This window comes from Schistocerca gregaria, chromosome 5, assembly GCF_023897955.1.
Source record: "Schistocerca gregaria isolate iqSchGreg1 chromosome 5, iqSchGreg1.2, whole genome shotgun sequence".
Classification (NCBI taxonomy): domain Eukaryota; kingdom Metazoa; phylum Arthropoda; class Insecta; order Orthoptera; family Acrididae; genus Schistocerca; species Schistocerca gregaria.
Window position 1 is genome coordinate 415,876,657 of NC_064924.1, and position 15,629 is coordinate 415,892,285.

The following is a 15,629-nucleotide window of genomic DNA, read 5'->3' on the forward strand; positions in this document are numbered from 1 at the left end:
TTTCCATGAAACATGCTGACATAACTCCACGACCTTATGTAATGGTCTGACGATGTCACCAACCAACTGTTGCTTGGCTGCATGTAAACATTTTAGCTTGCCGAGTTTGCCTGCGATTGCAACTGCTTTTTGAGGTGTTATACCTATGATGGTCTCTCCAGTGTTGAAACACAAAATGTTAGGCAGAGAAATAAGCCTGGGACCATGGCCTAATGTCAATAAAACAACTATTACCAGCCCAACATGAAACTAACTGCATAGGTCTATAAAGATGACATACTTGATGTGTATGTAACCATGTCATGTCAGTGCAATAGATGATGTCATCCTACAAGATGATGCTTAACTATACAGCCTCACCTATAGCAATCTGCCACACTTCAAACACATCACACAGTGCTTCCTTCCTTTAAACATTGCAAAAACTCGAACATACATTCCTTATACAGACCTGCTTCTTCATATTTATGCTATGCCACTGCATGGCTATTATACTTTGGCCGAGATTCATCGTATTTACACATAACTTATATTTTTGTATGATTTATGGAAAAAGTGTTACAGACAGGAATACTCATAACTGTACAGGTGAAAGTTCATTGAAGATAATCAGAGGATAGTATTTTGATGGCATACTACAAACTGCACATTATAACTCGTGCCAATATTAATGCACTCACTCATAACAGCTCAAGCAGCTCATAATAATCAGATGAAATTCTGACCACTTGTTTTCACTTGTTCACGACAGTACTGCCGTACAAATGAGAAAACGTCAATTTTCCACAAAAGATTTTTGACTACTGTATAACCCAAGTATTATCCAGCAAAGCCAACCTGAAGACCTGATCTAGGTGACACCACCAATAATATATTTTCACCAGATAAAGAGGAACAGAGTAACAGCAAACACTCCAGTATTAAAAGTGGAGTAACATCATGTGCTATAGGTCTAGTTGTTACACAAGGTGAAATGCGTGTTTCCAACAAGAACTGAAAATGGGACATACGTAAGGGGTGATCAAAAAGTTTCTGTTTGTGAAGAAATCCACAGCTCCCTGCTGCACATCCTCATCTGACAGGAATCGCGGACCCTTCGAGGTCTTTTTGAGGAACCAAAGGCGTGGCAATCACATGGGGAGATAACAGAATTCCAGGACTAGTGCTTTAGTGTTCCCATTTGGATAAGCCCAACATCTACTTTACATTTGCCATATTGGGACAGGCATTATCATGAACTTCTCAGTAGTAGTTTCTGATAGATGTGTTGCTCTGTTCACATTCTTCATTCTATGATGGATGCCTACCAGTGTCTGCCCTTCATCAGCCAAGAAAATAATGAAAGCAAGTTGTGCCTGCCTTTCGTAATAACTTCGCCACAGTCCACTTTCCTGCATTTATCACACACATGTAGGAAAAAGACAAATGCCACTCTAATCCCCTTCTCTATATGGCGTTACGTATATACATGCATCAGTCCCACACATTGCGTATACAGTGGAATGAACTCAAATGGAATCTCATTTATATCTGGTGAGTATGGTGGCTGTTGCATGGCATAGACCCATTTTATTGCAAAATTTTATCAACAGAAGTGACATGAGGTCCTTAAATAATACGTGAAAATCAGGCATCACTCTCCCATTATCAACTTAACAATGTTGCTGCAAGCTGTCACTCCTGTTCTCAATTATACTTTCCATGACTCACTTTCAATGGGAGCACTGTGAGGTAATATGCTTAACACACTGCAACATGATTGCACTTTGCAGGTGGCTTATTCAACACTTGTCAGGTGCAAAAGACAAGCACTGATATCATGAGACATCCTAAATTAAAATGATTTTGGTTTAGTTGAAAACATTCCTTCTTCCCTTGTTGCAGCAGCCACCATTGTGCAGCACTGCCACGTAATACAGAATTTGTGGATGTAAAAATAAGGGTTCATCACAAACATAAGTTGTATTATTAAATTTATACTTTTACCCGCAAATACTATATTTCTAAAGAGTGTCCCAGGAGAAATGGTCAGTATTCAGGGATATGACAGAAATGATCATTCGAAGCAAAAGGCTAGTAAAAATGGGCTCTAAAATGCATACCTCACAACCTGTGAGAACTTATTCACTAGAAGGGATGTATTTCACTGTAGCAAAGATGAACAAGTGCTCCAAGCTCTTAAGGTATGCATTTTAGGAATCTTGTTTACTGGACTTTTTTTTTCTTGTTTTGGTCCACACTACCACCTCAAGAAATATGGACAGCAAAGAGGTTGCAGTAGAAGAGATTTTTTCCACAGTATCCAAGATGATGATGTAGTCATAGCTTTTATGTGGTTCATTTTAGAGCCCATGTTTACTGGACTTTTTGCTTTGAATGAACAAGCCTGTCCTATCCCTGAATAGTGACAATTCCTCCTGGTACGCCCTGCATAGTTGAAAAGTTGCAGTCAATTATATTAGACACCAAGTCATATCTAGTATAATCCACCTTATCACAGAGATGCCGAAAAAATGAACTGGTGGACACTTGAAGAGAGTTGTAAACCATCCTGAGAAAGTCTACTAACAAAGCTTCAAGAACTGGCTTTAAATGATGACCCTAGGAATATACTACAACATTTCTACGTATCACTCACATGGAGAATGTGAGAAGAAGATTAAAATATTTACTGCACACACAGATGCATTCAAAAAATCATTTTTCCACATGTGAGTGGAATGGGAAGAAACCACAGTAACAGGTACAATGGGACATATCCTCCACCACATACAAGTTTGCAGAATATAGATGTAGATATCAATTCAAGAACAGCAATGCAATGTAAATTAAACAAAGGACAGTGGCAGAACTACTGCAATGTATGGATGTCAAATCTATCTGGTGTAATCCGACAGTGGATACTTGCCGAAATAGGCTTATTGTAACAAATAAAATGATACAACTTGACAGCATTTTTGGAATCATAATTACAAAATGAAATACAGTGCAGTGACAAAAGTCATGGGATACCTCTTTATCACCTTGTTGGACCTCCTTTTACTCAGCGTAATGCAGCAACTCGACATGATGTGGGCTCAACAAATTGTTGGAAGTCCCCTGGAGAAATATTGTACCATGCTGTCACTATAGCCGACCATAATTGTGAAAGTGTAGCCACTGCACGATTTTGGTCATGAACTATCTATATTACTTCACCTAAATGTTCAATGGGATTTATGTAAGGTGATCTGGCTGGCTAAATCATTCATTCAAATTGTCCAGAATGTCCTTCAAACAAATTGTGAACAACTGCAGCCCACTGACAGGGTGCACTGGTATCCATATAAATTCCATTGTTGTTAAGTGCAAGAATGGTTGAAAATTGTCTCCAAAAAGGCAAGTATAACCACTTCCAGTCAATGATAATTTCAGTTGGACCAGAACACCCAGTCCATTCCATGTAAAGACAGCCAACACCATTATGACTGCCACAAGCTTGCACAGTACCTTGTTGACAACTTGGGTCCATGGTTTCATGGGTGACACACTAATCCTACCATCAGTTCTTACCAACTGAAATTGGGACTCATCTGACTAGGCCACTGTTTTCCAGTCTTCTAGGGTCCAACTGATATTGTCACAAGCCCAGGAGAGGGGCTACAGATGACGTTGTGCTGTTAGCAAAGGCACTCACATCAGTTGTCCGCTGCCTTATCCCATTAACTCCAAATTTCGCCGCACTGTCCTAACAGATAACTTCATCTTATGTCCCACAGGCTGTATGCCACTGTGTTGTCCGTGGTGAGATTTAATGCTGAAATTTGGTATTTCAGTACTCTCTTGACACTGTGAATATTGAATTCCCTATCAATTTCCAAAGTGAATTGTCCCATGCCTCTAGCTCCAACTATCACTCAATGTTCAAAGTCTCTTAATACCTGCATAAAAACTTCTTGGTTTACTTGACACATCAAATTTGGATAAAATCCCAAGCTTTCGATGACTGCCACATCATCATCTTCATCAGGGGTAAAACTGACTGTCATGGACTGGTGAGGCTTCCGCTTTTATAAGCAGTGGACAGCTTCTCATTGACTGGATGAACTCACGATGAAAATGGCGCGTATGGAGGAGGTGGCCTCTACGTCCATAGATTTTGTTTGCACACTTTATCCAGCTTTGTTTGCAGTGCCATGCATCGCAACAGACGGAGAACTGCGAAGAATGTAAGAAGTCTTCCTCTGCGCTCTTTCTTCATCAACTGCGCACTTCCATGAATTGCTGAGTGCATATCCGCAGCCTCTGTTGAAATTATTTTCACATAGTCCAATTTCAACTGCTTCCCTGATGACAGAGTCCCAATAGTTTAAAGCATGAGGAAGTATTCTTGTTTCATTGAATAGAATCTTAAGTTTATTTCACCATCGAATAGAATCTTAAGTTTATTTAACAAACTGTACTCAGCCACCACTGATTTTCCTAGATACCTGTATTTCAGGTGACGCTGATGTTCCATAGAGCAATTGGCAACAGTTCTTATAGACTGGCCCACATAATTTTTGCCTCGCTTGCAAGGAATGCTGTAAATTCTCAGTACTCTCAGGCTGAGATTATCTTTCACGGGTCGCAACATTTCCTTAATATTCCTGGGTGGCAGGAAGACTGGTCTGATTCCAAGCCGGCTCAGGACTCTGCTGATCTTGCTGACCATTGCACCGCAGAATGGTAGCCGTGCGATGTGTTGGTCCTCTTGATCTGCTCTAACTGTGTCCTTCCTAGGTTTCTTCGCCAGAGTAGATCTGATATCATGATCAGAATATGTATTTTTTCTGAATACCATCATCAGAGGGTTACTCTCGGAGTCGAGATGATCCTTGTCCGAAATAGTCCTTGCTCTGTGTACCAAGGTATTCAGCATAACTCTCTTCTGAGCTGGGTGGTGAAAACTACGTGCATTTAGATATAAATCTGTATGCAGTTGTTTTCTGTACACAGAACGTCCGAGACGTCCATCAGATTTTCGCTCCACCAGCACATCTAAGAAGGGCAACTTCCCATCTTTCTCCACCTCCACTGTAAATCTTATGTTCTGGTGTCTACCATTCAAATGATCAACAAACTGCTGCAGGGCCTCATTGCCATGTGGCCAGATTAAAAATGTATCGCCATCATACCTGAAGAAGCAGGATGGACATAAGGGAGCACTGTTCAATGCTCATTCTTCGAATTCCTTCATGAAAAAGTTAGCTATGGCTGATGACTATGGCGAACCATGGCTGTTCCGTCAGTCATTTCATAATATTTTCAACCATACAAAAAATATGTGGTTGTCTAAGTGTGTCGAAATAACTTCAGTATTTCGGGAGAGAAATGAACAGCCAACAGTTTCGATGTACCTTCCACAGGTACCTTTGTAAACAAAGAGACCACATCTAGGCTGATCATGATGTCATTCGGACCTATCCTAATCTGCTTTATAACGTCAACAAACATTTTTGAGTTATTACTATGATGGCTACAGTGGCCGACTACAGGTGCTAATAATCTGGTTAAGTATTTTGCAACCGATATGTAGGCGACCCAATAGCACTAACAATAGGTCTCAACGGGACCCCATCCTTATGGACCTTGGGTAGACCGTATAACTTGGGTGGCCTTGGTGCTCTCAACATGAGGAGTTATTAAAGTAAAGCTTGAAACTAAGTGTCTGATTACCACAACATACACAAACTTCTGTATGGAGAGGCTGAAAAAAGGTTTCAGAAAGGACTACTTCTGCATCTGTGACCAAAGCAATAATGAATTCCAACAAAAAGATTTTGTTTATTGTGCAATCATCCTTAATAGTATGCAAAAAGTGAAACAAAGCTACTTTAAAATCAAGAGAAGTGTGTCTTCCCTCCTGCCCCAATGAAACACATAGAAAACATCGAATTTTAATTCCTTTGAATTAGGTTGTTGTTTTTTCTTTATTTAACAACTTTTCTTTGTTTTACAAGTACATGTATAAGAAAAATTGATCAACAATAGATACATTTTTAACAAAATAGAGCAAGAACTGTGATCTTTTTCTGTACAACACGTGCCACTAATTATTATAAAATTTCACTGTAAATAAATATACACTGGAGCTTTATCTATGCATCAGAATTTTCTGAACAAAAGTGTGAATACAGTTCTCAAAACTGACAAACTTTGAACTATAGCCTGTCATATGACAGCCAATTGGTTTCTCCAAAAGGAGTAGTGCAGTAATGTGATAAATCCAGACCATTTTTTTGTAATTCGACTACAAAATAAATGCTTTTGGCTTAAATGCATAATCTCATTTTGCACAACCAGAAATGTCTACGCAGCAATATAGACTATATTCCTTGCAGCATAAAGGTGAGAAGTACTGTAATTTTATTTCTACTATCATATCAAAGTACATACTGAGAAGCTGTTTCTTCCATTAAGAACAGGAATACATTTTAGTTTATTTTTTGCATAAAAACACTGAAGAACCATCAGTAGCAAAAGGTTTTAATCATCACAAAGTATCGTTATTCAGCCATCAGTGCAGCTGTGATGGTGGTTGGCTGACATGAATCCACCACAGGTAACAGAGGGGAAAATGGAGCTTTCCTATATGTTCCTTGCACAGATTGGTGATTAAGAGACCCGTAAACTTATTCCATGTGCTGTACAGTGTAGGCAATACAATGACTGTTATCACACACTTTAAATCTTTACTTATTCCAGCTCTGAAGGAATAAAATACTAAATTGGAATAATTGGAAGACTACAGTAAATAAGGTTGGTAGGAACTGCTACCTTCTCCAAATAGGCGGCTGAACTTGAGTTTTAAGAAGTATATTTTGCCTCGAACATAGGTCCCACTTCTCATTAAACAAAAAGAGAAAGAGAGAGATATATATATAGAGAAAGGAAAAAATTAAATTATCTGAGTCTAAAGAGTATTTGTTGCTAATAATATGTACACCTTCATACATAAAAAAAGAGATATCTGCCCTTTGAAGTATCAGTTCTACCGCATGTTTCAGCTGGAAGGCAGAGTGGCAGCTTAGTGCCAAATACTGTTAAAATATATATGTAACTGGCTTATGGCCAAATCACACATTCACCACTTTGGTTGAAATGTCAAATCACGTCCTTGGGAATAGTGCAGGCAAGGCACATTAAAAGAGGATTTTGTGAGAGGAGGATGGTTAAGGAAAGTTTCCAGAGTAACATGATACAGTTGAGAGCTGGAAACATTCTTCTCATTCACGTACTGGTATAACTGGTCGCCTGCAACCTCTTAACCAGTGGATTCTTGTATACCCAGTTCTCTCCCACCTCCTGGAACAGCTGCAAAATGAAAGAACGACAATTTGCAATGAAAGTAGATTAATGTTTTGTCTAATGCACGTACGCATCGGTTTCAAGTACAAAGACATATTTAAATATGCAATGCATCACTCAGCATAAAAAATATATTTTATACAGATGTTCTTTCACATCCTTCTTAAAGCTTGGAATAATACTAAACATCATGTGGTTAAAAACAAGGTGGACGCTAACATGTAAGTGTATTTTCATTGTGCCTCTCTGCAAACTTATTATGTGATCTTTACACCAAGCACCAATTATCTTTTCCTAATATTGTTGTTGACATTCCAAACTGACTTTCCACTGGTTAACATGATTACAGTATTACAACACTAGATATATAAAAAATAGTTTATCTAGCCATTTAATGTCACACTGAATCTGTAATATTATTTTTGTGTACTGCTGTCTAGGAATCATACGCAAATACCTGTAAATGTATGTTTATGGAGGGTAATCAATACCTAGTGAATATGTGGTGCTCTGTGACAAGATTTCATTTCAATCTTCTTCATGTGCTTGCACCTTTTGCTTGCGGTTATGAAGGGTCGGCGTGGTTAATCGGATCTGGCAAGGTTAATTTAAGGGGTGGCTGGATGCCCTTCCAGCCACCACCCTGTACCACCTGGGCAACTGTCTGTGTCTAGTGTAATCCATGGAATTGTGCGAATGTGTTCAGATGTCTGCGAGCCGTGTAACTGAGGCGGGCTGTGGGGACCAGCCCAGTATAACCTAGTGGGATGTGGAAAACCGCCTGAAAACCACATCCAGGCTGGCCATCATTAATCCGCTGGGTGGATTCAATCTGGGGTCCGTGCGCCTACCTGAGTCCAGGAAGCAGCACATTAGCACTCTCGGTTAACCTGGCGAGTCATTTGAACCATTGACATATATGTATAATAACAAGGGCCAAGTCCATAATTATTGTTGACTGGAGGTCAGAAATAGAACCCCATTCGGGACTCCACTCTGCTGTATGTAACACTAAACTCGAATCCATTGAAATGAGGTTCAGTATTGATCCAAATTAGCAACATGGTTGACAACACCGACAAAATCGGCAATCAGCAGATGCACCAATATAAACACACTAGAGGATACAAAAAACTGACGGAGTTATTACAGCCAACACAGAAAACAAGTAACTGTTTCTATGTAAATACATTGCTAATGAATACCACACTCCCTGCATTGTGATTGTCAGCTTCATTGTGTGTTCATACTACAATTTCTTTGTAGACAGATTTTTCAGGTAGAGCTATATGCAGTGTTCTGTATACATTTTGATACACTCTTACAGAACTTAGCTTCTGAAATTGCTTGTACATATTTACGTATCTATTCACTTCACCACCCAGAGATCTTATGGGGAGAGGGGGGGGGGGGGGCATTACAGGTACAGTCAATAGTGCCTAAAATGACAAAGAAATGTGCAGTGGGTTTTCCTGATGTCATTTTCTTCCATTGACATTTTGATGAATCTTTTTTCAGTGAGGCAATGGTGGCCAATATCTTATGGACAGCTCTGCAAGCTGTTGCCACATCTGTTTTAACCAAATAGTTAACCACCATATGAACGCTTTCCTGTAGAATAAAATATTAATGTCAAAAGTAAAATTAATCAAAGGAAAATCCAGGATGTTAAAAGGAACACACACGGGAGTCGATGGCTTGTTTCTTTTGGTTGGTTTCAGCAGATACACTCTCAAATATAGTTTTTTTTTTTTTTTAATAGTGAAACCTTAGCTTAAGTGATTTATCATTTAATTCTGAGAATGGTTTCACCCTTTGTCATGCTCTGTACACACATTGGAATACTCTGATACCTACACTTATAAAGTAAATGAATGTTAACAATGTAACTCAAACTGCGTAAGGTTCTTGTACACCACACAGGCCCACAAAGTTTGAAAATGGAAATTATGGTATGGTTTCAAAACATAGTGTTGTTACGAGTACCTTTATGATCAATAAAGTAGAGATGCTCTTCATTATATGCCAGAATGAACTACATAAACAATCCTGTAAACACTTCTGATAAATATTTCATTATTGTTGGCTGCTGTCAACATCAACGTCATAACTGTTCACGGCAAGTATTTCGAATTTTCATTTCTTACTCTTATCCTAAGTGTGTATAAAATGCCTTTAAAATAATAACATGAATTATGAGAGGTTTCCAAGGATTGTTATGAGATAAATTATTACCTGCATTCATTAATACATAGCTAATAATTTCCTTAACCTACCCTGACAGATCAAAAATAATATTTTGAGTTTCATCAGTGTGGAAGTAGCATAACCACATACTTAAATGTCAACAATAACTTCATTACTTCAATTTGTATCTGCACCAAACAGAATTATTTTTTATTATTTTTATTTTTGTAATGTCACTACACTGTGAACTGGCAACTACATCTGAATCTGATTTTGATCTGTGAATTTCCCCAGTCAAAGTTTATCCTGTTTCACGGTGATCTAATCTGAGATAAACATTTATACAATGGAGATTTCTGAGTCCAGCTTGATCTGAGGTCATTTTCTGTGTGAATCTAAAGTCAAATGATTTATACAATCAGTTGTAAGAGTCATGTAGGAAGTGGGAAGCGGGACAGGCAAGCTCACCTGTCAACTTTGCTAGTGTAATATAACAAATGTGAAAAATTAGAATGAAAAATACATATACTATGTAATAATGAAAAGCAAGGTTCCTTTTAGCACTGTTTTTACAATTGCCATTCTTGAACTGCATTAGGATGATGAAAAATTTCATCAGACATATTTATTTAGTGCAAGGTGTAAGTTTTCTTAATTGTTTGTATGTGTGTGAAAATAACCCTTCCTATACCCTGAAAATTCTTAATATTTTTTTCTGTGCACAACCTTTTTTCTTGGTAAAATAAGAGTTATGTGAAACTAGTGGATGAGAACAAGGTCATTCTTTGTGCGTGCACTGATGAAGATCATCTCCACACATGTAACCATTGAATTGAATAAGAAAGGAGAAAAATAATGATAATAGATTTCCTCCAATAAACAATAGCTTTTACAGTGACATGTAGATTTAAAATTAAATATTAAATTCCAGGATATCGCCGAGTATAATTTATATTCTGGGCTCATTTATATTCTAAAACATACTCCTCCATGACAAATGTATGGAACCTGAGTCATACAATGGTTAATGCAATGAGCATGTCATGATGATAAAAATGCAATTCACAGATAACATGATGTATGGATAGACCACATTCCTAATGCTACTTCATATATGGATTTACAGTACATAAACTCAGAATGAATGAATGAACGAAATTCCAGCGCTGTCTGTGTATCCGATTAGGGCGATGATAATATTTATTACGAAGATAAACCATTATGCAAATGCCAACAAAAGTTCACTAACAATTTTCTCACTTAATCTGCTCTGGACGCACTACCATGTCATAATACCTGTCGAGTGTAGACTGTCGTACTGGAAATGGATACTTCTATGAAATATATAAATTATGGTATCATAAAACCAGCAAAATCAGTATTCCCAATTTTGATTCTCCCGAAATTATCACTGGCCTGTCTTTTAACAGAGGGAGGGATGTATATGAGACTATTATTAGCTTGAAATCCTGCTGATAATTTGTGGATCACTGTGAACTGAAGACAAGCTTTTTTCAGGAGGGGGTGGTGTGTAGCAGTGGAAATGTTTTACTGTTTACAGTCATGGAACTGAGAAGCAAGGTCCAAGTGTGTTGTTTATTCACAATGGTATCAGAATGTCTGGTTGCTCAGTGATCAATCACAGCATAATGTACCAGGATCAATGGAAGTCAAGATGCTGAGTATCTGCAGCCCCCCCCCCCCCCATTTTTTTAGGCTGCTTTAAGATTTCAGTCCCCTGTTCAATTTTACATGTGAGTTAAGCTGTAAGCACTGCAGCTTCCTAAAACTTCATAGGTTTCTCACAAGACCAGTGACATTTTACACAGAATTGTGTACCAGTACTTACTTCTGGAGGCAAAATTCTTAGCACTGTTGGAAGACACACATGGAAGTATAATGAACTGTTCTTTTATGTGCATCTATCAGCAGTACTACACATTACACCTCCTGAAGTACTGATTAGCAACTCTGTCATAATTTTTAGCTTTCTGAAGTGACTTTTCCTTTACATACAGTGATGATTTTAGGCCCAATAAAAATTTAAAATAATGATGATGAGGATCAGTTGCGGCCAGTAGAGATGCATTATCTTACATTTTTCGCGATTCTGCACCATAATTTTATAACCCCTGTGAAAAACCCTTAAGCTCAATGCTATAAACTCCCCAATTTTATGTTTCTTCCTAATAAGGTTTACCTCGATTCTGCATTCTTACTCGCCATCTCACCTGACTTTATCCCATTTCTTCCTGTTGACATTTGATGTGGCGGAACAAGTTACAAGTGGCACAAAAAAACCAGACAGTTCGCACCACGGGTGGTGGCGAAGTTAAGGGAATATTTAGGCCATTGCAGAGAGAGGAGACTTGAGAGGAAATGTTGACATAATACACGATTGATATTGCCAACACAATTTATGATGATTAGCTTCACTACACAATTATGATACAACTGCTGCTATGTTGTGGCAGCAATGGAGAACAGGACAGTCGACACAAAGTGTTTTGCACCAAGTCAATATGCGACGAAGAGGCTCAGCTGCCAACTTTTCTTGTGCCTCTTAAACTCAGTCTCATCCTCTTGCATGTATTTCCAATGTACTGTATTTAGCAACAATGTCGACTGTCAACCTTTTGAATTCAAACATTGAATCTCAAAGCATATGTTCAGTCAGAATCAAGGAAAAATCGGCCATTACCGTCCACTGATCTCTTATTCGCTGGCAACTTGTTATGTCACATATCACCCAGAACAACAACCACACCACAATACCAAACATAAAATGAGCTTGCCTGCTGGATGTATGAAGAGGGGGAGTAGCCCTTCAATGACAGGAGTGCTGGCAAGTGTGAAAGTCCTCAAAATTTACTTTTCATGCAAACCATGGTCTATGGCAGAGATGTCACATGGAAATAAAACAAGGGTTTTGCGATAGCACATTTTAAAGCCTTTCGTGTTCAAATATGATATGATAACAATTGCAACACCTACATACACTACTCATGTAAATACTGTGCACCGCAACCTGTAGATCATTAAGATTGGCAATTGTGATAGAAGGCGTGAAGCGTGTAGCACCCGAGTTCTCTTTTAAATGTACATTTTACACAGTGTACACAAATTTACTCAGCTGACTTCTAATAAGCTTTTAACATCGATTGGGGAAGGGAACTCATGTTTCAATTTTTGATTTTTTTTTTCTGGGTGAGAACAAAGGAAAAATCTCCCAAAAATATGTGTTTTGATGACTAATTTGTGGCTCCGGCATGTCGGAAACTAGCTCGATTAACTTGCACACAGGTACCAGTTTCAATTTTTTGATGAATGTTTGCTTGCTGTTACACATCTGTGATTTTTTAAGATCTCATGAAATTCATTACCACAAATTATTGTGTAAACAGTGTATTGTGCATTTAATTTCCTTCACTTACAAAGATTTTATACATTGCATTGGAGAGTACTATGATTTTTTCATATATTCCAATACATATGTTTTTGCTTGGATTTAGGGGATTCTGAAAAAAATCACTAATTTAGTATATTACATTATGATGTGACAGTATATCCAAAACTATTTAAATGAAGTTGACACAAGCTGTAAAAGCCTACATGCTTACACAATATTCTTATTATCTACTCTGTCTGTTAGTTTACAGCTTGACAGCTATGGACTAAGCCACTTACATCAGCGGCAACATAAAAGAGTAGCTTCGTGAATTTTTCATAGATTCTTAGTTAGCACTGTGTTCGTACACACTGAAAAGAAACATAAAAATGGTTCAAATGGCTCTGAGCACTATGCGACTTAACTTCTGAGGTCATCAATCGCCTAGAACTTAGAACTAATTAAACCTAACTAACCTAAGGACACCACACACCAATGCCCGAGTCAGGATTCGAACCTGCGACCGTAGCGTCGCTCGGCTCCAGACTAGAACCGCACAGCCACTCCGACCGGCAAAGAAACATTAATTTGGAACGGTTTTTTAACTGCAATGCCATACACAGCCAATTCTATGACAAAGTAAGAGAACTGAGAGAGAGAGGCTTCTAAAGTCAACTATTGACATACAAACCAGGTTTCCAGAATTCTAAAACACACAATCATAGTACTAGAAATACCATTTTAAATAATGAGACATGTATGTGTTGAATAAGGTGGAATATTTTAAAAACTGTTATGCTCAGAAGCACGTCAACATCTGACTGCTATATTTACTACCTTAGTGGATGATGATCCTAGTAGGGACATTTTGAATTATGGTTTCTCGTGCCTACTCTAATGGGTAAAATACTGCATGGAGAAGTTATTTTTCACAGTCTTCAGGCTAAGTACACCTCCTGCTAAAATCAGTAACATGGCGTACTGCAAAAAAACCGATCAGGCTCTAAAATCATATCTGCTACTTTGAAGTGCGAAAACGGCTCTTAGAACTCCATGCACATTTCAAAATATTTTAACAGTGATGGTTATTACAGAAATCAGCATTGACTGTAAAATATACCAACAGCAGAAAATCTCAATATATACAATGCAGCAAAAAAGATAGTTCCAATGGCAGTGTCTACCTCCCGCTAGCCGTCATACCACCGATTCCAGATATGAGTAACTCTAGGACAATCAATGTCTGTAATTTTATGCAACATGGTCTGTAAGATGAGATCTTGCAACTAAATTATATGGATGAGTGTGAGCTGATGTCAAGTTGTTACAGTCCACGTAATGTGAATGTCAGTCAGTATAACACTTCATACTGCTGTAGCCAAATAAAGGGATTATTGTATAGAAAGTAAGATATGTGACACATAATGACAAATAGCACATACAAGAACCAAGAGCATGTATCACGTATTACCAGCACAACACACCACCCTTTGGCATGTGAAACATAATGTGGGCTGCTACATGGATTCAAAAAATTAGTTATTACTTAGGGTAAGTATGACTGAACACTTTTGTTACATGATAATAAATATTTATTGCAAGGGTTTTTTTTTTTTTTTTTTTTTTTGTAAACAGCATCATTTTTCTTTCCTTTTTTTCCATTTATATTACAGTCATAGCTTCAGCTTGCAACCAGCAAACAACAGATATGACAGTAAATGAATTTATCTGGTTTTATTTCTGGAACACATAATTTAGTGGACAACAGTAGGTGGACAACAAGTAATACCAGATGTACATTAATAACTGAAGAGTTTACTAGCATTGATGCTATCTTATGGAGGTAAAGTACTCATACAATTTTGGGGGTATACTAAGTATTTATAATGTGCTAAGCAGAATCTTAAGGAAGAATATAATCATATATCAGTAAGCTTGTCACTGTTTAACGAAGATATAACCTATAACAGTAAGCATTAATAGCAAAGCAGATTAACATATCAGCCTCAACGCAGTAAATAAGTGACTGATATCCCTACAGGCCACCCAGGTAGGTAATTATTATGAAGGCATGCAAATAGAAGCTGCTGCTGCATAATGAGTAATTGTTGAAACAATATTCCAGCTCCATTCAATCTTAAAAACTAAAAATGTAAGCCAACTGGAGCTCTAATTTTCATTTGGAAGGTAATCTACATGCACCTGATTCAAAAAATGCAACAAACCTCCAATCATAAATTCACCACAAACTTTTTCAACTGAGGAATACAATTGTGGAAAACAGCACTTCCAGAAAATACAGCACATATTGGCTTATTCGCTCATTATATACTGCGAACATCATAACATCTATGATCTCCATTTGATAAATCAGTTTTCTAACAAATAAAAACAATGAACACCATAATGACTAACTCAGGCAAGCATAGTTTCTGAATGAAATGAAACCTGCGACGAACTTGTAGAACTGGTTTTCTAATCACTAGCATAGCTTAAAAATATCCTACAAGCACATTGCTGAGAGTATGCACTATGGAAGGGGGAAAAAACAAACTTAATTCACTGACATGCAAACGGTATTTACTGAATAAGGTATGTCTACCACAAGGGATATATAGTGAATTAATTCACAGGCAAGCTGCTCAAAGTCTCGGGGAGAGTTATACAAAACTTAGGGGAAGACCCGTGTACAATGGTCAAGCAACCATGTACTGACTAAAAAAAA

The 15,629-nt window shown here is 37.8% G+C and overlaps 1 protein-coding gene across 4 annotated transcripts in view; it reads right to left on the reverse strand.

Moving 5' to 3' along the window:
* Positions 1-5,932: 5,932 nt before the first annotated feature.
* LOC126272399 (oxysterol-binding protein-related protein 9) overlaps positions 5,933-15,629 on the reverse strand; it is a 480,270-nt gene continuing 470,573 nt past the window's right edge. For all 4 annotated transcript variants that reach the window (XM_049975226.1, XM_049975225.1, XM_049975222.1 and 1 more), the window contains one exon: positions 5,933-7,335. In XM_049975226.1, the coding sequence (XP_049831183.1) occupies positions 7,252-7,335 (84 nt within the window). In that variant the 3' untranslated portion in view covers positions 5,933-7,251. The remainder of the gene's footprint in view (positions 7,336-15,629) is intronic.